General features: G+C 49.8%; 1 protein-coding gene across 4 annotated transcripts in view; it reads right to left on the bottom strand.

Moving 5' to 3' along the window:
- Positions 1 to 26,071, bottom strand: part of WDR25 (WD repeat domain 25) — a 133,029-nt gene that overhangs the window by 39,996 nt on the left and 66,962 nt on the right. For all 4 annotated transcript variants that reach the window (XM_065905933.1, XM_065905934.1, XM_065905935.1 and 1 more), the window contains 2 exons: positions 15,352 to 15,499; positions 3,044 to 3,174 (listed from right to left, as the gene is read on the bottom strand). In XM_065905933.1, coding sequence (XP_065762005.1) covers positions 3,044 to 3,174; positions 15,352 to 15,499 — 279 coding nt within the window. The remainder of the gene's footprint in view (positions 1 to 3,043; positions 3,175 to 15,351; positions 15,500 to 26,071) is intronic.

Genomic DNA, 26,071 nt, shown 5'->3' with positions numbered 1-26,071 from the left:
CCCTGAAGAATATAAGAGCCACACTCCTCAGCCCTAGGTGTTTGCACGCTCGCCAGGCAGGGCTGGAGAGTTCAGCACGCTGGACAGAGCCCCGCGCCCCATGGGAGTGCAGCAGGAGTGCGGAGAGTCACCTTAAGCGGGCACCCTTGACCCTCCTCTCTGGCCCCCCTGCTGGATCCACAGGAGGTGCTTGGGCCACACCTCTGAGGAGACATTCATTGAAGCGGGAGAGAGTGGTCCCCTGAGTCTGGCTGGTGCAAATGGAACGAGCCCTGTGACCCAGCAAGGAGGACAGGCGGTCGGATTGTTGGGGAAAAGGAAGCAAAAACAAACGCTGCGCGGATCCCGTTACCCACGTTATCAGCTTGGGAAAGGGCTGGCAAGCATGCCAATACCAGTCACAGCAACATCTGCTCCTAACTGCTTCTCCCCTGGCATTCTCAGAGCGCATCAGCTGGCGTCTGCCCTGGGAGAAAATCCGATATTTTTAACAAAGTCTTAAATCAGATGGCGTCCTTGATGAGCAATTTCTTACGTGGTTGGTCTTTGGGGCTAAAAACAGTCAGCGCACCTTTGAGGGACGTGGTCGTCAGCAGGGGCTGGGTGACCAGGAGGCCCGGCTTCAAACGGCATGACTAAGAGTTTCCAGCTCCAACAGCACTTCCCAGTATTTTCTTTCATTCATCATGTATTTATAGCCCAAATATGAGTGTTCCAGTGCTTTTATAAGTCCACGCGTCCACTTCTTTATGGGTAGCTTTTCTCTCTTTTCCAAATATTTTTGTTTAAAAAAAAAAAAAGTCTCTTTGTAAAAGAAAAAAATGTGTGTTTTTTCTTTTAAAAAAAAAGAGTACATCTCTCTATGTCTAATTCTCTCCCCCACCCACCCCCACTTTCCCCGTATGAGGCACAATCCTTTAAGCTAGACACATACGGATGGAACACCCTGTCCTCTTGAAGGAAACTGTTTCTGGTTTTAGGTTCTCCTCAAAACACCAGCATCCCCCCTCCACAGCCTGGTGGGAGTGCACCTTCCTGCAGCGGCGATCTGAAGCACCAGCCTGCCTTCTGAATCCAGCACTGGAGACCTCACCCCGCCACCTTCCATCCCAGCCGTTCGGAAAGGCCTCTGCTCAGCGCAGACCCGCGGGGGCCGCTATACCTGCCAGGACGGGGATGCCTTTAGGCAGCAGCTTCAGACTGCAGGTGCAGCGGGCTAGAGCCCTTCCGCAGGGGACCAGCGACTCCGCCGGATCCCAGCTGGAGGACGACAGTCTCTGACAGTCCGCACCCTCTTCTTTTAAGGTCAAGATCGATGCAGGTTTCATCATGAATGACCCTGTAGCAGTTGAGAGACTGGGTGCCTCCTTCAGACCAGGGGCGTTGCTTCTCAGGGCTTGAAAACAGACATTCTGAAACCACTGGCTCCCCAGAGGCAGGAGCACTCAGGTTCTTCCTCACTGCCCATCCCTGAGTCCTTCCTCAGTCTTGATCCCAGCCCCGCTGCTCACAAACCTCCCATGCCTCCCCACTGCTGATCCGAATCCAGACGCACAGCATTAAAAGTCTCTCTGCCCGCCTGTCCCACTGCCTGGGGCCCATTCCCAGCCAAGTCGAGCAGGTCACTGGCTCTGTTCGCACCTTGCATCCCCCACAGTCTGCGTGGTCACCCTCCGCCTCCAGCTGCTCATTCAGTCAACCAAGATCTGCTGAGTGCCTTCCACGTGCCAGGCACTGGCCTAGAAGCTAGAAGTCAGCAGCAAACAAAACAGACAAAAACCCTTTCCCTGGAAGAGCTTACATTCAAAGAGAGGGAGACAGACAAATAGACACATACAGCCATAGTGCGCCGGATGATGATAAATGATATAGAGAGAAATGAGGTGCGGGGGGGACTAGTGAACGCCAGGGCTGGCCGGCGCCTGGTCCAGGAAGGCCTTCCTGCAGAGGCGGCATTTGAGCAGAACCCTGGAGGGGTGGGACCTCTCCATAGAAAGCCGGGAGGGGCGCACTGCAGGCAGAAAGAGCAGACGTGCAAAGGCCCTGAGGCAGGACTATGGGGCCCGAGCTGCAGAGGAGGGGCTGACGGGAGACTATGAGGCCTGTGGGCCACCGCAGGGACACAGCTTTAACTGCGAGTGAGACCCGAGCCTGGACGGTGCTGACCGGAAGAGCAACACATCCGCCTTTCGCTGTCACGGGCCACCCTGGCTGCCGCGTCGAGAACAAACTGTAAGGGGCCAGGGCTGGGGCTGGCGCCGGCGGGGTGGTGTTGCCGGGAAGACATTTATCAGAGAGGCAAGCGCCGCCATTACCCAAGCGGGAGACAGGGCGGCTTAAAACCAGAGTTACAAACGGATCTGCTGATGGTTTGGGTGTCAGGGGACGAGAGCAGGAGCAGAGAGCACGATGATTCCGATGGTTTGGCCTGAGCAACCAGAAGGATGGAGATGCCATGTCTTAAGTGAGGGAAGCAACGGGAGCAGCAGGTTGTGGTAACGGGTGGGACTGAACAATCGCTTCTCTATGGGACCGATGGGAACTAGCCTTTAAGCCCCGAAGGCAACACAGTCTCCTCTGTGAAGCCGTCCTTGCACTGAGCTAAAATCCCACCCTCTCTGAATGCTGGCCCCACCCCAAGTCCCCTCCCCTCATGCACACACATACACACACACGCGTGTACACACAGAGAACATTCCTCCGCACCACTGATTTGGATCCACATATTACTCAAGGGAGTAATGTGGATGATTCACTTTCTAACATCCGGAAGCATCTGCACACAGTAGGTGCTCCACAAATATTTTTAGCAACATGCTTTCAGAGAACTGCACCTACGATGTTTTAATATTTAATGACTCAAGACTGTTCTTTCAAAACTGTTCTTTCAAAACATCTAAAAATTATGCTTCGCACTGATTAAATATTAAGTGGTAATTATTCCATCTCGAGGGTCCTATATATAGATGCTGACCCGCCCCCAATCATTCAAATTGTCAAGGAAGCTCTCCTGGAAAGGCCAAGTGAGGAAGGTGGGTGTTACCTTGCTGGTCCTTATGTCCCAAGCTTTCATTTCAGAGCTGAAGCCGCCACATACAAAAACACTGTGGTCTCTTGGATGGAACTTCAAGGTAGTGATCCTAAAGTCACTTTGGCCACTGAATAGCTGGGTTCCTACAACACACAAGAAGAAGAGAGTATTAGAAAAGACTCAGATCACAAACTAAATATCTTAAAACTAAGATGCCACCTGGTATGCAGCCACAGAACAGAGCCCCCTGGGCCCAGGCGGCCAGTGAAGAACTCCTGGAAACGCAGCAAGGCAGCATCTGCCCTCACTCTCAGGCTACCTGAGATCCTCTACTAGCTCAACCCCATCCCACCCCCACCCGCCGGGATAAGCAGTATGCCTGAATCCATGAACGCCACCTTTTAGGTGCTCAGTAAATACCATGCACATCAACCCAGGTAAAGCACATGACAGCCCTAAGCCCACTTTGCAGTTTGAAGAAAGCAAGCCTCAGGAAGACTGAATAACATCTCCAACACTACACAATAATACCACAGATTACTAATCTGGCAGTCTAAAAACCGAGAGCAGGATACCGCAAAGTGATTCTTCTTAGGATCGGCACCTGACAATCACACCCTCATGGCTTGCAATAGGATGTAGGGGGGTGGGGTTTGATGTAGAGCGTGGCAGGTGGGGTGCCATCAGACCCTGAGTGGTCAATGAGAGTGTGACATCACAGTGACTCAGGCCACAGGCTGGAGGAAAGGGCTGCGGACCACCTTTTCCATCCGCCATGATACTGCGATCAAGCGCTCCTAGGCATTGTGCAAATGTCTGCCTGTATGCATGTAACTCTGCTGTGGAAAATATCTTCTTTATCACTGAGATCTCTTAGAGGTAAGCCATAAAACTGCCAGAATGGCTGATCATTTAGAACGGGTCAGACTTGGGGCATGTGGGGAATGGAACTTATGCGCTGAGCCCAGGTATGTTGGCCTCCAAAGCCAGCGTGCCTTCCTCCCACAGTGCCACAGCCCAGGAGGGGCATCCTTGACCGCCTCTGGCCCTCGAAAACCCTCCCCTGGCCTGAGACGGTGGGCAGCTAGGGACCTCAGAAGCCGGAAGCCAGCGCCCTGCCAAGACCTCAAGCACAGTCTCCTCTCCCAGGAGCCCACGAAGTGTGCTGGGCCCACAGATTCAGAAAGTACTTCTGGAAGGCTGCCTGGCTTTGCGTTCAGGACCCACACTTAATTAAACGCTCCACCAGCTCACCAGGTAAGGAGATGAACATCATCAACTGGTGCTCTTGAGAGTTACAGCAGAAGTCTTGATAAATCCAGTTTGCCTAGATCCTTGGTGTCCAACCTTGTCTGACAGCACAGGAGGCACTCTTAGGCATATAATGCCAACACGGGTATATTTATTTAATAAATAAGTGACACAGTGTGCTACTGTACCCATGTATTATGAATATAAAAACAATTACCAAAAAAAAAAAAGATGATTTTGAGACAAGGATAAAAGAATAAAATAACCCATATTTTACAACACACTTTAATATGCCATTTACTAAGAGTACCAACAAACCTCTTGGAAATTATTAAACCAAATGAGTTACGATATTTTTAGTAAGAGCAGCAGGACTGTACTTACTTCCATTTTTGTAATGTAGGGACCTTTCATTGACTCGGGGACTTGACAGCAGTTCAGTTACAGCCTCAGTTTAGACACTGAAGTCTGTCAGAGCCCCAGAAGCCTCCTTCCAGAGATTCGAGGAACCATAATGGAAGACATTTACCACTGGAAACAGGAGAGGCATTTCCCACTTTCTTCTACCACTGATGCAAAGGATTTTATGAACATTTTGCTAATAAAGCTCCATTTCCCCTAATGCCAAATAATGGCTCCTGCAACTAATCTTTAACAACCCAATTCACAATCCACTGAAATTTTCATTTACAGGATTCTAGAGATTAGAAAAACACTGTTCCTGGGTTAAGAGTGCAAAAATCAAAGTTTTTAATAGGTGATACATTCACATCATTTGGGGCAACAAAAATTACAGAATATTACAAACGATTTAAAAACATGTTTTCAAAATGTCCTCTCCATGGTACAGATTTCTTGGAAAGAGGCTACTCTCTTGCTCTTTGTTAAAATATCACCTTTACCTTGATGGATGATTAAGCATGTTGATTTTTTTTTTCAAATATCTTCTAAGGGCCTAGAGTTGGCAGTCACTTGTCATCACAGGAAATTTTGGAAACACTTGACTTTTTATAAATGAAGACTCTGTGCCTCCTTAAGCTCAATAAGCCCCTCCACTATTTTGCTACAAAATTCAATGCACAAAGATTTCTGTGGTCACCGTGTGTCATCGCGACATGCTGTCAAGAGCTGGTCAGTTGGGATCGCACTGCTGATTACAGTGAAGGGACCATAAACAGCAGCCTCGCTGTCCAAACCAAGGAGAGCAGTTAGGGCAAATATGGTTCTCTGCCTGGTGCCAGGCTGAAAAGCCATTTACAACTGGAATTATAAATAGCACTGTGGCAAGAAAGACAATGCTGGATACTTGTTAAACTTGAGTTAACTTGAGTTACAGGAATAATAAAGAAGGACGGATGCGAACAAAAATGGGATGACGTGATTCGCCCAAGGAAATGCGTAGTTTGAGGGGTAGTAAAATAACTTCTTAAATTATACTAAGATTGCTGTCATAATACTGCTTTTCTAATAAATAACTCTCCTACAAAGCAACAGGAAGATGAGCAGACCTGTGTTCTGGGTGCTGTGCCCCTTTCATTAGCTCAAAAGACAAGCAACTCTCTCAAGTTAACCAAAAAAATTGCTTCCCAGGGAATCAATCTCATTGGAAACATGGTACTTCTTGTTCTTACTCTTTCTTTTCCTTTCCTGAAACCTGTCTGGAACCCAAACTCTTCCTCACCTTTCTGCCACAGTTGAAACCAAGTCAGAAAACCACAGTCAGAAACCAAGGGTGGGACTTCTTGTGGTCCAGGGACAAAGACTTCACAGCCCCAATGCAGGTGGCCCAGTTCGACCCCATGTTCTGCAACTAAGAGTCTGCATGCCACAAGTCAAGATCCCGCATGCCACCAGGAAGACTGAAAGATCCCACGCGCCACAACTAAGAGCCCATGCAGCCAAGTAAACAAATATTTAAAAAGAATATGAAAGAAAGAAACCCAGCATTTAAGAGCCCAGTTAGCAAGCTGACCCTCCCGGGAAGGATGGAGCAGAGACTGCCGGCCTGTGCACCCCAGAGATAGACTTTGTGCCTGCAGCGCCGACCTCAGGAGCCTCAGTCCAGACAAGGGGCTGGGGGACCCCCACAGGGGCTCAGGGGAAAGGCAATCATCACATTCCCTTGACGGAAAAGGAGCGTACAGCTGCCGCTGCAGCACCCCCCAACCCAAGAAGGCCCCAGCAGGCCACAAGTCTTCTCTTCAGACCGAAAAAACTGCACCTAATGCCGACTTCTTGCTCATTTGCAATTCACTGCCAACCCTTAACTCCACAAGGAAAAACAAACTAACTGCCTGGAGGAAAAAAAATCCTCCCTGTTTCTTGGACCATATCATATAACCATATGCTTATTTCAGGAAAGGCAGTGAATTAGCCATGTTTTTTTCAAAAAGTGTAGTGATACAGTCTAGCCAGCAATGGGGGGGGGGAGGGGGAAGAGGAGAGGAAAAGTGAAAGTCGAGCTGCTAAAAGATAATGACTGAACATTTTTGCCGAAAAAAAAATGTATTTCTGACTATGTTATTCATCCGCCATTCCCTAAAGAGACTGAGAGAGAATCTATGTCTTTTAAGTACTAAAATTTTCCAGTTAGAAGACAAGCCATAATTTATATCTTTTTTCCTACTTTTAATTGTAATAACTCAGGTTCTGCTATATTTTCTTTGTTAAAAGGGACCAAAACTAAAAAATGTTTCCATTTTTTAATAAGCTTCAGTTCAGTTCAGTTCAGTTCAGTCGCTCAGTCGTGTCCGACTCTTTGCCACCCCATGAATCGCAGCACGTCAGGCCTCCCTGTCCATCACCAACTCCCGGAGTTTACTCAAACTCATGTCCATCGAGTCGGTGATGCCATCCAGCCATCTCATCCTCTGTTGTCCCCTTCTCCTCCTGCCCCCAATCCCTCCCAGCATCAGGGTCTTTTCCAATGAGTCAACTCTTCGCATGAGGTGGCCAAAGTTAATAAGCTCACAGATCCCTAATTTTCAAGAGAGACAACCTAAAGAGATCTGGGGAGAAACTGTAACTCAATCAGGACCCCAGCGGCCTGTGCAGAGCAGGAGGTGATATCGCGGAGGGGCTGAGGGTCACACAGACCCGGGTCTCATCCCAGCTCTGTCACTTTCAGGAGCGGGTCCCTGGCCAGGCCCCTTCTCCGGGGGGTCACGCACCCCCAAACACACACGTCTGTCAGGAGGGCAGTAAGCAGCGTGGTATGGAGAGAATTCTAGAAGGCCCAGCAGACAGCAAACAACAAAGGGAAACTCTTACGGTTTGAAGACAACTAAGCCTCAAATTATTGAATTCATCCTCAGCTAAACTGAAAGCTAAAACCAAGGGAAATGAGTTTTCAACAGCAGGAGACTTGAGAGATTATTGACTTAAGTTTTTGTTCTGAGGCTATGAGACTATGATGCCCCGGGCTGGCCTGTACATTTCGTTAAAGAGATATGGACAAGGCCGGCAAATATTTATCAGACACTGTCTTGAAGGTGATAGCCACGATGCAAGCAGAGGTCCTCGCCTGTCACCTGTGTTCCTGCTCTGAAATTTCTCAGAAACGGAGCTGCGTGTTCATCACATCCCCTCCCCGGCCATGAGACTCTGAGCACGACGCTTGGTTGTATATAACCTCTAACCGTGAGACGCATCCAACTTGTTTACATGTTTGTTATGGAAAATTCCACTTATTCGCTGTACGCTGCTTATAAGAAACTGAGCTTTAAAATATTTAATCCACTAACACTGACGTTATTGATCTTGTTCTAATGAACTCGACCGGTATAAGCACTGTTCAGACCCTCTTGGAGTTAGGAAAAATCACTTCTTTTCCTCCATGAATCGATAATGATACAAATAAACTATAAATCGCCGTTAAAGCAAAAACATATTGAAAACAGAATGCAGAAATGCAATTTGTTCTCTCGACACCCCTGTTGCCGCCAGCGCGCCATCACCAGTCTAGCTGTGACAAGGCGGCTGGTCACGCGGGCCGAGCTCCTCCTCAGGGAGCCCCCCCTTTCCCAGACAGAGACCCTGAGCTCCCCGAGGTGCCCACCCGCACGCTGGGCAACACTAACGCCTGCCACATGGGGCCCTTTCGTCATGAGGGCTCCAGGGCCCTCTGGGGGCCTCTCCAGCCCCGCAGCAGGTCTGCGCCCTGGCCCAGATCCTGGCACATTAACAACTCAGGGGAAACCCAAGTCTGGGTCCCAAGGAGACCGCAGGAAGCTCAGGCCTCTCCCAGGGGAGAGGGCCCCTGCCTGGAGCGTGCACGGCTCCCGCCACGGCTCTGCGTGGACCTGTTTCACAGCGGGATGCACCGAGGACAGAGGGGATGCCACACACGTCGGTCACGCTGGGACAGAGGCTGGACCCAAGTGACCCCGGCGCCCGGCCAGCTGCACCCCGCCTCACCCGCCCACAGGCGCGCCGTGACCTTTCCTTTTCCTGGGCTCTGCGTGCACATCGCGGGCTGGGGAGCGGGACGCCAAGACGTTGACAAGGGATTGGCTGCGGCTGCCGGCTGCGGGTGATGGAGTTTGTGTTCCCAGGCAGGCCGCATATGACTCATTCCGCTAAAATCAATATCATTACACTCATCCTCTGGGAAGTATTCAGCCAGCTGTAAATTTAACCATCCTGACTCGAAGTTAACGAGAACAGGAGCTTGCTAACTTTCAGATCAAACTCCGCGGATCAGAAACAAGGGCCGCCTTGGCATGCCAGGCTGAGTCCTGGGGAAGAGCCCGGGCCAGAGTCAGACAGGCCCGTGTCTGCACGCTATCCCCACGGCTAAGCTGGCGGCCCCTGGATCAGCCGGCAAGCCTCTCAGATCTGTGGGCTCCCGGTACATGGGATCAGGATAACAGACCTGACCTTCAGAGGCTGTTCTGAGAATTAGAGGCAATGCAGGTGAGACAGAGAGCCCCAGACAAACGACAGGCCTGCTGACAGCAGCTGCAGCAGCAGTCGTAGTAGCAACAGAAGAAATGGCAGTAGTTGTAGAAATTTCTCTTACACCAGGCTTAGCCACTGCATTTAATTAACTGGACAGGGCTGAATTTCCCAAACTTTTTTTTTTTTTTAAGTAGTTCTCCACTTGCAAAAATGAAAGGGTCCGTCCCAAAGGCATAACTTAAGTTGGTTTTCTGGGACCCGGAGGTCAACGCCGGGACATGAACAAGCCGTGACCGAGTTTCGGCTCCGGGGTCAGTCAACGGAGGTCGTCCTACCTGCGAAGGGAGCCAAACTGCAGGGCAATTGCAATTAAACACACACAGAGATTATGCCACCACCGCTGTGCAACAGCGGTCATGAATGAAATAGGACCGTTGATTAAAAACCACCTTTGATTTATCCAGAGGGCTGGCAGGAGCTTAACTAGCGGATGACAAGATGGACGTCCGTGGAAGCGGGGAGGGGCCCCAGAGGCACATTCCAAGTGTGAGATACGGGGCTGGCGGGGGCCTACTCTAGCATCCGATTTCATATACATCCACAGCTAGGGTCAGCTTCTCACCCCAAAGCTGTGTGGAAAGAGGGGGAGAAATCAAGGTTGGGACTGGAGAGAGATACTCCTGCGAGCAGAAGAGAAGAGCATGGGTGGGAACAGGGACCGAGGCCTGGATCGAGGGGCACAGCCTCCGTGTCCGGACCTAGGACCAAAGGAGTGATGACACAAACGTGCCCGCACCCTCGGGAGCGCCGTACCCATGCCCGCTGGCAGCAGGCCTTCCTGCTCTCCACGGGCGCAGGGGGAACGCTTAACCAGGCCCGTCTGAGATGCTCCAGAAAACAGTCGAGGTGCTGAAAAGGCCGGGACTAGAGACACCCAGGCCCCTCAGGGCAGCGCTGCTTTGCAGGCTGTGGCCCCACAAAGAGCCTCCCTGTGGGTCCCTTCTCCAGAGCCAGGCGAGCCCCTGGCACTCTCCTCAGGCCTTTTAGTTTGGAGGCTTCTCACGCCTTCCTCTGCCAAGTGTTCTAAAATCATCAGGGCAAACATTTCTCCAGCTGGGACAGTGGCTGTCGATAGGCAGAGAAGCATCGGGCAGCCAGTCGCTTCATCAGAGGGATGAGTACGGGTCGGTCCAGGCGCGCCCCCTTCCCAGAGGCCCGAGTTATCCTCCACTTGGCAGGTGGGGAGCCGGCTGCTCGGGAGAGGCCCAAGCAGGCTCTCCTGGACTTGGTTTACACAAACTGTGGGCCCGCAGCTCAGAAACTGATGTGGTGAGGGTACCCACTCCTGCCCTTCAACAGCCAAAGCCTCTGCCAGTCTCACGGGCTGGAGCTGAACCCCAGTCTGTCACTGCAGGTCACCAAACACACCAGGCCTCAGTGTCTGAGTCAATGAAATGGGGGTAAAAATATCTCACTGATTGGTTAGCGTGGAGACTAAATACATAATAAGCAGAGGGCCTAATATCCACTTATTCAACTTGATACAGGTCAGACAGGGTACCGGGAACCAGGGCTGGAGGGCCCACCATGCACCCGGCCACTTTGTCATTCCCTTTGTCCATGTTTCTGCGATGGAGGCCCCAATCATGATGCAAAAACAAGGGAGGCCCCAGACGCTTCCTGGAAAACAAGAGCAATGATTATTGGTGGGGCCAGCCCCGGTCAGCCACTTGTGCCCACATACCCATGCCAGGGGACACAGCGATCCCGGAGCAGGAGGAGCCAGGCAGGGGCTGGGGGCAGCAAGGCTGTGGGCAGTGGGGTCTGGGCGAAGAGGACGCCCACCCCAAAGGAAGGGCAGGTGCCAACCCATGAAGAGCAGCAAGCTGCTACCCCCACCAGGCCATCCTGTCACAGAGAAGGAAAAGATGGAGGAGCAGCTGGGAGACCCTGAAAGGTGGTCTTCCCGCCTGTCTGCCCCCAGACTCACACATGGGATCAAGGGCCGTGCTCTCAGGGCTTCTTTGGAGGCTCTCAGAACTGAGCCACTAAAGTTGCCCCATTCGGAGAAATGGTCCAGCAGCTGGGTCGCATGCTCAGAGAACAAGGCCGTTGTTGCCCGCCTTCTGTCAGGCCTTGTAGGGCAGGGATGGAGCGGGCGCAGGAGCCGCTTTGGTGAGTGCCCTCCATGCCGCAGGCACTCCGTACACGTGATCTCAGCTGTGCCCTCAACAAGCCCACTCTCCGGGCACTGCTACCCAGTTCACAGACACAGAAAGAGGGCTCAAGGACCTTCCCCCAAGGGCACCCAGCTTGCACCCCATCCAAGCTCCTTCTGTCCCACCGTGCTGCCTCCAGCATCCGGGAGTCGGGACCAGGTGGCACTGCCCGGATGCCCCGGACAGGCTGGTCACACATAAGGAGAGCTGACCGGGCACCAGAAGGAAAACAAGGGCCCCTGACCACCCAGCGCCCTGGGGGCTCCAGGGAAAGCACCACCTCCTTCGCAGCCAAGAAATGCACGCAAAGTCCGAGGCCTCACCAGCCAGGCTGGGAGGCTGGAATCTGCAAGAAACCAGTGCTACTTAGAACTGAACAAACACAAACTCGCCAGGGGCTTCCGAGGAGACAGGCTGACTTGGTATGCCACACGCTGACTCATAAAATGGGAGACACTTGCGCCCAGGCAGAGTGGACCAGCGCTCCCCAAGGCCACCTCAGCCAAATGCACCAGAGATGTTTTGTTAGGAAGATTACAGACTGAGATGAGAGCACCAAAAATAATTAATCTGTGAGCAGATTTTATTTAAGTGTTGATTCATGGTGGTTCTATAAGCCAACAGCCCGTCAGAACTATAAATTAACGAGATAAAATGTGGTTGGCCCTCCATATTTCAGGCCGGGTATTGACGTTTCAGAATCCACAGATTTTTAACTGTATTGATTGAGGACACCAGGATAAATGGCCTTGGCGCCAAATTCCCATTAGCGACAATGGGCACCGAGTGACTAATTCCCAGAGCGCGGCGGTGAGAACGCCCTGCGTTGCCTTCTCCTGGCAGGAAGTTCTAATTAGATTGAAATGAAAAAGCCAAATCACCAAGGGCGGAAAGAGGCAGATCAAGTGAAAAGGAAGATCAGACTTGGTGGCGAGAAAGGACAAGAGAAGTCAAATGAGGTCGCGAGCCACGGGGACTGCTTGCGGAGAGCATCCCCGCACGCGCTGGGCCAGCGCGTGGAGCCCCCAGCCCGCCCCGCCACCCCCCTGAACCCAGTCCTGCCTGGCCAGCACCAGCCTCAGCTCAGCCTCGCCCACACACCCGCTGAGCAGCTGCTCCGGCCGGTCCTGGCCAAGCGACGGAGACCCAGAGACCACCAGGACAGCCCCCCCCAACGCCCATCTCAGGGAGCTCCCAGTCTAACCAGGGGGGACAGACCCAGAAACCACAACAACCCCTCAAGAGGAGAGGCCCCATCCAGGGGCTAGAGGGCTTCCCCAAGGGGAGAGCCAAACCCCTGGCCCCAACCTGTCCCCCTCAAGGAACAAAGCTCGTGCATCCTGCTCACTGAAGTGGCCCCAGCACCAGGTCCTGTACACAGCTGGTGCTCAATAAATAACAGCTGAATGAATGAAAGGCGGCCTTCAACAGGCGAATCAGGTGGTGAGCCCATTCCCAGCAGAGGGGTGCAGAGGAAAGTGCCCCCTCACCACCCTAAGTGGACAGCAAGACTGGGTGGGGTGGGGTGGGGCCAGACCTCCCCCGTCCCAGCCCACACACCGCAGCTGGGGGAGCAGACCGCGTTCCCTCCTGCAGGTTCCAGCACAGACCGGGGCAGGCACATTCCCCTCCTGCGGCTCCCACCCTGCCGCGGGTCACACCCGCCACCAGGGAGACCTGCCATGACTCCCTCCTGCTCCAAACTCAGCAGCGGCCCGCTACTGCCACCTGCTGTGGCAGCCCCTAACGCGGCAGGCAGGAGGACTCCCAGAAGGCCTGAACACCCCCACACTCGCTCACACACACACTCACACCCAGAGACCATGGCAGGGCCTGTTTAACATCTGTTGATTGAGGAGATAGATCATGACAAAGGGCCGCCAGGAATCCACTAATGTTATCAAACCAACTTGTATTTGATTAACCCAACAGCACCACCTGCATGTGAAACTCATCCCATCGCCACTCTTGCGCGGGCGACTGAGTGGGTGCTCAGTGACGCTGGTCTGGGGAGCAGTGTGTGCGGAAGGCACGCCCCATGGGCTAAGAAGCGTGTGGAGCCGGAGCTTCCGTTCCTGCACCCCCCGACTCACCTCCCCCAGCTCCCTGCACCCCACACACCACATGGTTCAAGCTCCTATGATCGGTCCATCCTCATTCCATCTGCTGAGAACCAACTTCCCTCCTCCTCCTCACCAGCCCCTCTCCATCATGATTCTATGTCTCCCCTATTCCTGCGTCAGCTTGGGCCCCGCTTCCTCCAGGAAGCCTTTCTTGATCTTCCAGGCTACCTGCGCTTGCAGTTCCTACATCTCAACTCTTCATAGTTCTCTGGGACACGTCTGTCTCCCCCAGCAGATGGGAGCTTCTCCAGGGTGGATCCTGGGGCTTGTTCACCTCTGTGTCTCCAATACTAAGCATGGCTTCCTGGACCCACGGGCAACACAGTGTAGAGGTCAGGCCACCCACCAGCCTCGGAGCCTGGCAGACCTGTCACCATCCTGGCTCGGCCACTGCCTGGATGTGCCTCTGGGCCTGCCTGACAGAGGGGACTCTGGGGGCGCCAGAAGACCCGGCACACAGTAGGTACTTGGTGACAGTACCTCCTGCTATCATTGAAGCAACGGTCACCAGCACCGAGCGGCACCAGACTCCCACAGCCGCAGGTCCCTCTCGGCCCAGACAGGCTCCCAGGAAGGTCACGGTCTGAGGGGTGCACACACCCAGCACGGTGGAATGGGCATGGGGTCTGCAGTGGCACAGGTGTTGCTCCAAACCCCACCTTCCATGCACCCCTGGAGGCCCCGAGCCAGTCCCTCGCCACTCTGAGCCTCAGTTCATCACCTGGGGAACGGGGAGAACAGTGGCTGGCAGGATCGACATGTCACGTGCAAAGCCTGAAACACTGCACCCACCGCCCTCACGGCTCGGTCATAGGCGCTGCGAGGCACCCACAAGGCCACCCCTGTGCGACCCAGCGGAAGACAAGGACACTCGGGGTGAGGAACAGACCCGCTGCATCCATGACGCGGGGCAGAGCGAGGGCCCAGGCTCTGGGGGTGCCCACCCCCTTGTGTGCTGGGCTCTGGGAGAAGCCCGGGCCCCCAGCGCCTCCCCAGCTGAGCCAGGCGGGCAGGGGCGTCCCGGGGACCAGTGTGGACACAGGCCTCCCCTCCTGGCCCTCGCGGCGGTAGCAGAAAGTGAGCCAGGAGGAAGTCAGGGAGACAGCGAGGGCAACCGGCCTGGGGTCAGGGGGCGAGGCTGGAAGCCAGCTCCGTCCTCACCGGAGAACCACGGCCAGGCCCGTGGCGCTCCGGCGCCTGCCGCCCAGGAAAGCTGACGAGTGGAAAAGCTCCCTCGCTAACTTCTCTCTCCTTCTCGCCCCGCTTGTCAAGCACCCCTGGAGGACCCAGCCGGCACGAATCCATCTCAACCAGAGGCCTGTGCAGGACGGGCATGGAAGCAGAACTCGTTCGCAGACAGACTTCCCTTATGAGCTGGAATGGTTCCTCGCAGCCTTTCAACGGTAATGAATTGACAGAATTCTAAACTGATTCCAACCAAAGGACACAGTGATAAAGCTAAATCTATTTCAGTACAAACGGCATGTCAGAAGTGGATTAAAAAGCCACCTCTTCATCCGGCCCCGCAGCTTGGGGCTGAGACAACCTCGGGGCTCTGTCCTCCGGGCGAGCTGGCCGAGGCCCACCGTGAACCTCTCTGTGGCGAGGCTCCGCTTCAGTCACATGGCCTGGAAACACATCCACTGAGCTGCATCTCCCCTGATCCCAGGTGCCCCAGCCCTGAAAATGTCTGCAGCTTGTGGACGCAGGACTCCCTCCCCCACGCCCCAACCTGGCCAGGAGAAGGCCCCCCCAGAGAGAACAATGGCTCAGCTGCCAGCTCGGAGGAGGGGGGCACGCCTTGGGGGAAGGATACAGAGAAACACACCTGTTTCGAGGTCTGTGAGGTGCAGGGCGAAGTCGAAACCGCCGCTGAGGATGTGCCGGCCGCAGGGGGACCACCGGGCGGCCCGCACCGCCTCACTATGCAGGGAGTAGGTCTGCAAACAGCTCCCCGAGTCCACGGCGCTCCACACCTACGAGGCAAACACAGCGCCAGACGTCATGAACAGGACCCCAAGCTCAGAGGCTCAGCTGGGCCCCTCTGCACGGGGAAAACGCTCCAGCAGTGGAATGAGACTCCCAATATTTGACCATCCAAACAGTATCTAGATGTGACAGTCTCTTGGTGGAAATATAATAAGGCCTTGGGACTGGCAAGTCATGAGGGAGCCGTTCCCAAAATTTTTTCCGGGGTTAACGGAGCCCTCAAGGAAACAGCCGGCCCTGTGTCCTGCCACGCGCCTGCCCAGCCCTTCACACCTGCTTCACACCTGCTCGCCACCAGAAAGCCCCAGCCCAGTCTTGCCTGGACCTCTGACATCTGTCCGCTGAGACAGGACTTTCTGAGCCCCACAGTGGACATGGCAGCAGGCCAGGCCATCGGCACAGGTCCTGCTCTGAGACTGAGATTCAAACTAGAGCCTGCCACACTGGTGCCTGCAACCAGGCCAGGAGCAGCCACCTACCCGAGGGAGAGAAAGTGCCATCCCTCACTGGCCCCCTGCTCTCCATGGAAAGTGATGCTCATGGCAGAAAGCCCTGTGTACACTTAATGACCTCTGAAATGTTTTTAAGCCCTCAAGTACAGAACTGAACATTCCGAGAGCGGGGACCATTTGGGCGTGAAAGAGCTGCATTTGGCTTCCCACCAGCTCTTGCAGCAAACTCCGCCAACCACCATGGGCCCCTGGGGAAAGGCTGGCAAGCAAGGAGCCTGAGCCAGCTAGCCCAAGGCCTGACACAGGCAGGTGCTTGACAGTACAAGTGTCCACCGTCTCTGGTGTCACCCCAGGAAGAAAGGGACACTCTCACCGACCCTCCGAGCTGGGTCAGAGGAGTGAACACAAGAGCTGGAAGGCACGCTGCTGCTCGCAGGTCATGTGACTTGGCCAAGAAGCTTGGCCTCTCCTGGCCTCAGTCTCTACCTCCATATAATGGGGGTAAGCAGGGCCCCACCCCTGGGCAGCAGCGGTGGGAAACGAGAGAGGGCTGGGCACGCCACACCATGCCTGGCGCCCAGCAGGCGCCGCGGTGCTGGAGGCTGTGCTTTCCTGAGGGGTGCAGAGCATGTGGTTTTTAACAGCAGGAGTCCCTGACCCTCTCTTATTTCCTTAATAAGAGTAAACCCAAAGCATGCCCACGCGCATCCACACACTGGATGTGAGCAATAACCTCCCCTGTCAAGACGAGAAAATTCACCCTGTCACATCCTGAAGGTTCTCAAAATGCGCACGATCAGAGTTCTGAAAGCGTTATTTCCTGGGCATATGTAAATGTCTAAGATTAAGAAAATAAGAGGTCGACAGTGGCCTTCAAAGGATGTTAAGAGAGCTCAGCTCCTTTCTTCCTTGTGAGGGGTCAACAGCTGGGGTTTCAGACTGAAAAGCAAAAACCAGCAGCATTTACATTTAGAAATATGAACAGAAATAACAGAGGAGGCAGCCAGAAGACTTCAAAGTGAAGTGGGAATTCATGGTGGAAGGGCAGAGCACAGGAAACTGCTGTTTTTCCAAAACTATGTACAACTATGAATTGAAAAGGAAAAATAAAAGTAAAATCAATGAACTAGATCTACAGGGTTATAAACTTGAATACATAAGACAATACACACTGCTGCATATGTGCAGGATGATGTCATCTAAGCTTTAAAAGCACATAAAAACACCACCTCACTTCCATCAGAATGGCTTCTATTATTTAAAAAAGAAAAAAAAAGGAGAAGAAGGTTAAGTGTTGGCAAAGATGTGGAGAAATCAGAACCATTGTACACTGTTGGTGGAAATGCAAAATGGTCCGGCCACTAGAGGAAAAAAGTATAGTAAGACCTCAAAAAATTAAACATAGAATTATAATATGAACCAGCAATTCCACTTGTGTACATATGCTCAAAAAAGAAAAACCACGGTCTCAAAGACATATTTGTACCCCAGTGTTCATAACTGTTGATAGATGGGGCTGTGTTCCCTCCCTGTAGTTTGACCTGAGGCCGAACCATGGTAGGGGTGATGGCGGTAATGGTGACCTCCTTCAAAAGGGCTGATGCCAAAACTGTTGTATTCAGTGCCCCTGACCCCAGAGCAGCCACTCACCCACGCCTCCACCGGAGGCTCACACAGGCAAGTCTGATTCAGTCTCTTGTGGGGTCATGCTCCTTTCTCCTGCGTCCCGGTACACACAAGGTTTTGTTTATGCCCTCCAAGAGGCTGCTTCCCCAGTCCTGTGGAAGTTCTGTAATCAAATCCCACTAGCCTTCAAAGTCAAATTCCCTGGGGGTCCTCAGTCCCTTTGCCAGATACCTACATTGGGAAATCTACTGGGGGCCCTAGAACTTTCACAACAGTGACAAAAATCACCGCAGATGGTGACAGCAGCCATGAAGTTAGGAGACGCTTGCTCCTTGGAAGAAAAGCTGTGACCAGCCTAGATAGCATGTGAAAAAGCAGAGATGTGACTTTACCGACAAAAGTCCATCTGGTCAAAGCTGTGGTTTCTCCAGTGGTCACGTATGGATGTGAGAGTTGGACTATAAAGAAAGCTGAGCACCGAAGAATTGATGCTTTTGAAGTGTGGTGAGGGGGAAGGGAGCTGTGGATACTCCCCTGTATTTCCCCTAAAGAGAGGCAGAGAGAGGGTCAGAAAATGAACGTGCTCTACAGCAAATGTGCCCAAATGCTCCCATCTATTAAACGCATTCATTTGCTTAATCCATTCAACAAACATCTCCTGAGTACCAGAAGCTGGAGGGGGGAAGGAGGAGGAGGAAGAGGTAGATGGGAACCCTAATCAAGAAAGAAGAGACTATGACCCTATGACACCAAGGCCAAACAAGCGACCAGAGAGGTCTGATTTCTCGGCCATCGCCTCCTGAACCAGTCGTGGAAACACACTTCAGGAAATCCATCAATCCCTAAATTGCCCGACAACTCCCCTCCTAAGTGAAAAATGCGTACTTGGCTCTCCTGGTTGATATATACACAACGATAGCATCAGAATCAATGCAGACCAGTCACCTGCTTCTCAAAGTACCGGGGGTGAAGAAGAGCAGAATCTTTGCTAATCGCTCTCCCTAATTGAATTTAATGTTCACTGTCAAATTTTAAAGATTAATTCCCAAACACCACGGCAGCCTACGTGTGTACCTTTTTTCAATTAAGTAATTAGAGATCCCAATCTACCTCCGTGGAATTAACGAGTTAAGCTTTCCATCAGATGTGCTAAGATGACTTGATGTATTAACTGGAGACAGTCTACGTGTCCAACGAAAGTCAGATGCAGAAAGAACGTGACAAGTGGAGCGTGGTACTGTAGCTTGCTCATCCCACATTTCCTGAGGTTTCCGTGTCCTGGTTCCTGAGACGTGGCCCCACCAGCAGCTCCCCCTCGTCTCTCAAAACCTATTGCTCCAGCCACAGGTCATATTCTTCTGGTCTGTCTGCCTGCCTTTTGTTTTTTGTTATAAAACAAATACAATCTCCATTAAAAAATACCCAAATTCTACAAAAGTACTGAAAGGAAAACCCCATAGGAATCAACAATAGGACTGCTGTTTCTCTGATGACACTTGGAAATAGTTGTGTTCTGTGAAATTTATTTAAAAAAAAAAGAGAGAGAGAGAGAGGAAACACAGAAAAAATCAAGAGTCTGCCATCATCCCACCACCTGGAGATGAGTTTCAGACTTCTGGGTGAATCTTCGTTTTGTCCTTTTTCAGGGGATCTTCTTGACCCAGGGATCAAACCCATGTCTCCTCCACTGACAGGTGGATTCTTTACCACTGAGCCACCAGAGAAGCCCAACATTACCTTAGTACTCTCTTAATATCTTTAAAATTTGTAATTAAGTCACGTCTCTCATTCCTAATACTGGTAATTTGTATCTTTTTTATTTCTGACGAGTGGTTAAAGTTTTATCACTTTCATTGATTGCAAGGAACCAGTTTTTTATTTCACTGACTTTACTGTTTATTTGTGTTCTATTTCAATTATTTCTGCTCTATCTTTATCTCCCTTCTTGTGCTTATTTTGGGTTGAATTTTCCTTTTCTGTACGTCTTAAAATGGGAGCTAAGACCATGGATTTGAAATTTTCTTCTTTATTAATACAGGCATTAATGCTATAAATTATCACCTGAGAACTGCTCTAGCTACAGCCCACAAAATTTTATATGTGGGGTTTTCATTTGCATTTGGTTCACAATGTTTTCTAATATTCCTATCAGTTTCTCCCGGGACTCAGAGATTATTTACAAATGTGCTGTTTATCTTCCAAATATTTGGAATATCTGTTATTGATTTTTAGTTTAATCCTATCATTAGAGAATATACTTTGAATAATTTCAATCCTTTTAAATTTACTGAACCTTGTTTTATGGCCTATCTTGGTAAACATTCCATGTACACTTGAAAAGAATGTGTATTCTGCTGTTACATGGAGTATTCTATCAATGTCAATTAGGCCAAGTCGAGTGATAGTGTTATTCAAGTTTCTATACCTTTACTGATGTTCTGCCTACTTGATCTATTGATTATTGAGAAAAGGGTGTTGAAAGTTCCAACTGTAATTGTGGATATGATTGACTCTTTATGCAGTTCTATCAGTTTTGCTCTATGAATTTTTAAACTCTTATTAGGTATAAACATATTTATGCCCCTAATGTTTATGTACCTAATGTTAAGTACCTCATGTTACATACTTTGATGAACTGAACCCTTTATCATTATAAGATGAGATTCACTGAGGTTTTGGTTATATGGATTTCTAATTTTTCATCAAATTTGGAAAACTTTTAGCCATTATTTCTTTATTTGTTCTGCTCTCTCTTCTTCTGAAGACTATGATTTCATGTATATTGGGTAAGCATGAAGTTGTCTCACAGTTCACTGGTGCTCTGCGTATTTTTCTCCTAAACTTTTGACTATCTGTGTTCCACTTTAGATAGTTTCTGGTCTTCAAATTTGCTAACCATTTATTTTACAATTTATGATTTACAAATAATTTTTCATCCAAAACATTTTTCACCTCCAGAGTTTGACTTGGATTTTTCTTCTATCTTCCTTAACATGCTCAAGCTTTTCTCTGCTTCTTTGCATATATGAGGTATATTTATAACAGTTGGTGCAACATTCTTATTTACTATTTGCATCATCTGTGCCATTTGTGGGTGTGTTTCTATTTTTTATTTTTCTTCTCATCATGGTTCAGATTTTTCTATTTCTTTCAGATGTTTTATAATCTTTGGTCAGAAGCAAGACACCATGAATTTTACTTTTTTTTTTTTAATTCCTATAATACTCATACGGTTTGTTCTGGGACACAATTAGATTACTTGGAAAATGTTCACTTCTTGCCAAGACAGTCTCTAAGCTTTGATAGAAAGAACCACAGCAGAATTTATTTAGGGCTGTTTTACTTCACTCCCGAGGCAATATACCCTTGTGAATTACAAGGATTTCCCACTCTGGCTTATGGGAGTATGAAATATTCATGGTCCTGTGAGCTCTGGGGATTGTTCATCTTATTCCTTTCAAGTGGCTCTTTCCTCACCTGGGGGAGCTTCCTCATATATGTGTGCTGATCAGCATTTCACTGAAGATGTTGAGGGAGGCTCCTACAGATCTCTGGAGCCCACCCCCACCTCCCACCCCGGGCAGCACTCTAATGCCTGACTCTCTATTGTGAGAAATCTAGCTGCCGTGATGTTCCTGGATTCCAGCTCTGCCTCCTCAACCCAGGAAGATCGCCGGGACCCGTCTGCGTGTCTCCTCCCTGTGATACAGTCCAGAAACTCTCACCGGGCAGTAACCAGAAACAATCTCGGGGACCATTTCGTTTTTTCTCTCTCAGGGATCACTATCTACACTACCTGGTGTTCAGTGTCTGAAAATCACTGTTCCCTTACATTTTCTCTGTTTTTTTCATTGTTTAAGATTGAAGCATAAACCTGGCCCTGTATTACTCCATCTCTGCCAAAAGTCTAAGTTCTCATAAGTTACTTAGAAGTGTGTGATTTAATTGTCAAATGTTTGTGGAGTTTTTTATTTTTCAGTCCTTATTACTTATTAAAAATTTAATTCCATTTTGATCAGAGACTAGGCTTTCTATTGTTTAAACCCTCTAAAATGTACTGAGGTTTGCTTTACATCATAGCTCATGCCCTACCTTAGAGAAGTACTATTTGAATTTGAAAAACTATTTGAAAAATTATTTGAATTTGAAAAACCCTGCACTTGTTATGTATAGTGTTCCTTAAACATTAGTTAAGGTGGCCGACAATGTTATACAGATCTTCCATCTTTATTGATCTGCCCAGTTGTTCTATCAACTACTTAAGAGAAAAGTGTTATAATATCCAACTATGAGTATGGATTTGTTTATTCTCCCTTTAATTCTATGAAAACATCTTCATGTATTTTGAAGCTCTGTTATTAGGTAGAGATTGCTATGTCTTCCTGATGAATTGATCCTTCTACCACTATGAAAAGTCCCTCTTATCTCTGGTAATACCTTTTGTCTTGAAGCCTAGTTTATTGTTTAATATTACAATACTTTCAGTCTTCTTAAGCTTACTATTTGGATGATATCCCTTTATTCCATGCATTTACTTTTAGCTTCTTTCTTTTTTACTTGAAGTGCACCTCTTGGCAACAGTATACAATTTAGTCTTGCTTTTGTATCCATTCTAACAATCTCCTTTTTTTTTTAAGATTTTTTTTAAAATCTTAAAATTTTATTTTTTTTTCTTTTTTATTTTTCAGTGGGTTTTGTCATACATTGATATGAATCACAAGCTAGAATCAAGATTGCTGGGAGAAATATCAACAACCTCAGATATGCAGATGATACCACTCTAATGGCAGAAAGCAAAGAGGAACCAAAGAGCCTCTTGATAAAGGTGAAAGAGGAGAGTGAAAAAACTGGCTTAAAATTCAACATTCAAAAAAAACGAAGATCATGGCATCTGATCCCATCACTGCATGGCAAACAGGTAGAGAAAAGGTGGAAACGGTGACAGATTTTATTTTCTTGGGCTCCAAAATCACCATGGACAGTGACTAACACATACTAGATATTATTAATATAAAATTTACATTGTATAAGCTCTGGATTCTGTTTCTCTGAAGACCACCAACTTTTTTTTTAAACAGGGAGCTAACTTGCCTCTATTCAAATTTCAAACTGTCTCCTCTGTTATGTGCAGCAGTAGAAATTTTTATTCAGTTCTCTTAGCATGAGCTGAGCTTCTTGGAATCTGCCCCATTCATGGATTCAGGAGTCATCAGAGACTCGGGTAGAGTCTACACACAGAACGTGTGGATTCCCGTCTCTGACCCCTTCCTTCCTGAGATTTCCCTCCTCACTCTTTAGCTGCTCTGGTTGCCCCAAATTATGCCCTCTGGCTCTTCAAGTCAGTAATACTGCAGGTTTTCTATCTGAATTTTAGCCGCTCTGCCTGGTACAGGCTGGAGCCTACTCTCATGCAGAAAAACATAAAGGCAGGAAATTCCCCCCATTCCATTTCCTCTTCTAAGGGAAGGCTTCCTTCTGTGTCTGCTTGTTTTTTGTTGCTCTCCAGTACCTTTAGGCAGTTTATTGTGTTTTTGTTCAGTTTATAATTGTCAGCTGCGGGAAAGTTAGTCTGATGGGAACTGCTGCTTAGCTACTGGAAGTCAAATCTAATATTCAATTTTAAGCATCTGGTTTGCAGTAACAGAGGGTGATACCCCACCCTATCTCTTCCCCTCCACCCTCATACCCAACATATACATACTACTTTGCCCCAGTACTGCAGTCAAAATCTCCCTATATCCTGAAACCTGATAAGAGTATTTAGAATAGCGAGGGGATTGGACCATTTGTCCTGCGGGTGAGCCACGATGTCCCGGAGACGACAAAGCAGATCAGTGTGATGTACAAACTGATGTCATCTACTGCAGGCATGAGAGAGAAGCCAGGAATGATTTGAGGAGATAGGCCCACCCACACAGATCTCCCCACCCTGTCAGCTTCAGAAAACTTGCAGAGAGACTGAGGAGACTGCAGGTTTCCTACCATACGCCATAGAGGGGTCTGAGCCAATTTCAGTGCCATCGCTAAGAGCAGGGTAACCCGGCTGGTCTGTATTACAAAGGGTTCACATTTGCAGAAATAGAGAGCGCTAAGGGAGCATTTTCATCTTACACCATCCTTCTAAGTGCTTCCTAAAATGTTTTCTGTACCAAATGATGCAAGATCCCTCAAAGTAAAGGTTGAGGAGAAACTCGACCAGAATCTGTAAGTACATGAGCATTCATTATACAGAGAAGTCCAAGAAATTATGCTCTCTATTCAATAAGGTCAGAACAAAGGGAAAGAGTTTAAAATGTCAACAGAAGATGTAAAAGGGCAAAAAAGAGTTTTCTTTGGGTAAAAAGGACTAAGAGCAAGACATCTCACAGAGGTTGCTGAGGGATGCGTGGAGAGGTGGAGATAGGACTGGAGGTCATCAGTGCCACTCTCTTTGCAGACTGGGGATGAGCCCTCGGCGGCCTGCAGGGTCCCCGGCGGGGGCTGCAGCCTGTCCAACGGCGGGGAGTGCAGGCTCCAGGAGGTGCCAGAGCCCCTTCTGAGAGCACTGCAATCTTGGACATTATTCTGAGACAAAATACCACCTCACCTCCCACCTCCAGGTAACAGTAATCACGCATTCTGCAGTCACCAAAAAAAAAAAAAAAAAATGCTTCTAAGCACAAGAATTAACTCAATCCTTACCACAAAGTATGAGGTAGGTATTATCATAAACATCATTTGGACAAACCCGAAGCACAGGGAGGTTATCTACCCCGGTCTCAGGGTGAGAGGTGGAACAGGGAATCAGACACAGGCAGACTGACTGCAGAGCCTTCAAGTTCAACCACCTGTCACCTACAACATGCTCCCATCCACGGCTCCTAATCCTGCTCTCTGGACTAACACAACACAAGGCCAGACTGACCCCTCTTCCCACCGACAGCCCTTTAGGGATGGATGGGTGGATAAATGAATAGATGAACAGATGGACGGACGAATGTACAGATGAATGAAAGATGGCCATCCTGGGTTTTACTTATCTATAGGACTAATGCTGAAGCTGAAGCTCCAATACTTTGGCCACCTGATGCAAAGAGTCGACTCACTGGAAAAGACCCTAATGCTGGGAATGATTGAGGGCAGGAGAAGGGGGTGACAGAGGATGAGATGGTTGGATGGCATCACCAACTCAATGGACATGAGTTTGAGCAAGCTCCCAGAGATGGTGAAGGACAGGGGAGCCTGGCGTGCTGCAGTTCATGGGGTCGCAGAGTCGGACACAGCTTAGTGACTAAACACAATAGCTTGGACAAGCAGACCTCACTTCTGTGATATTACACAATTTATTATTAAACTGTGGAACAGAAGAATGCTAAGCCTAATGCCCTTTGATCATGAGAAACCTTTCCCAACTCTAGGAGGAAATCATTAATTCTTGGAGATGGGTGCTATTGTTCAACAAGTCACAGTCATCCAGTTGGACTGTATCACATGGCAGACACCCTTCTCTCTCTCTCTCTCCATGCTCATAAAACAAGCCGGAGATTCTCTGCCACCAGGAGGACCTGGGATTCCAGCTCTTCTGCAAAACAAGGATGAGATGGAATCACCAAGGTTCTAAAGGCCTGCGCCCTGGAGTGACAGGTGCCTTTCCAAATCAAGACACACTCTGCTTCTAGCTTCAGTACAAACAGATCCTGTGAGTCTAAGAACTTAGAAAAGAGTGAATGGTTCTCGGGGAATGAATGCTGGATCCCAACAAGCACACAAGTGCCTTTTAGTCCTGCAGCGCCGTGGTCTCTACTGGCTGCTCAGTGTCCATTCACCCCCTTCCTTGGAGAACCATCCATGCCCCACGCAGTCGGTGTGTTACTGGCTCAGAGCTCCTACGAAGGACACGTCACCCAGGCCTGGTCAACCTGAGGCCATGAGGTGCCAGCCCAGGTCTGCAGGAGGCAGGAGAGGGGAAGAGGCACCTCCTCACCAGCTGGGCGGCAAAGCAGATGAATGAGAGGATGGCTGGGAGGCAGAGCTGAAAGGGGGTCACCACAGGGGTAGCCAAGACGGACAGAAGCTGGGACCGCGAGACAAGGGCATCCGACCGCGAGGACAACCACATCGGAAGCTGCAGGGCCCTCGGCCTTGTTGCCCCGAGAGCCAACGCGTTCACTTGTTTTGCTTAAGTTACTAGGAACTGAGTATTCTGTCACGTACACCAAGAGCTCTCACACAAATCCCTTGTAGATTTTTCCAGAAGTCAACGTTAATTTTGTTGATAGCAGGCTTCTAACACCACCTGTTTTCTCTCCTGGAAAGCCCATCTGGTCTCTTCCCCCGCTCTTCATAGCCTCCAGGCACCAACGCAGTCCACCAGCAGGTGGGATGCTATGGGTCTCATGCTGGAACTCACGTAGACACTGTCAGGCGCGCCTTCTGTCCAGCCCCCCCAGCGGGGACCAGGAAGGGCGCTCGGGGGCCTTTCCAGGCTGAGGGTCACATCTG

Source organism: Muntiacus reevesi, chromosome 15 (assembly GCF_963930625.1).
Source record: "Muntiacus reevesi chromosome 15, mMunRee1.1, whole genome shotgun sequence".
Lineage (NCBI taxonomy): Eukaryota > Metazoa > Chordata > Mammalia > Artiodactyla > Cervidae > Muntiacus > Muntiacus reevesi.
The sequence above is the reverse complement of the archived record's forward strand: the minus strand, read 5'-3'. Positions and strand labels throughout refer to the sequence as shown.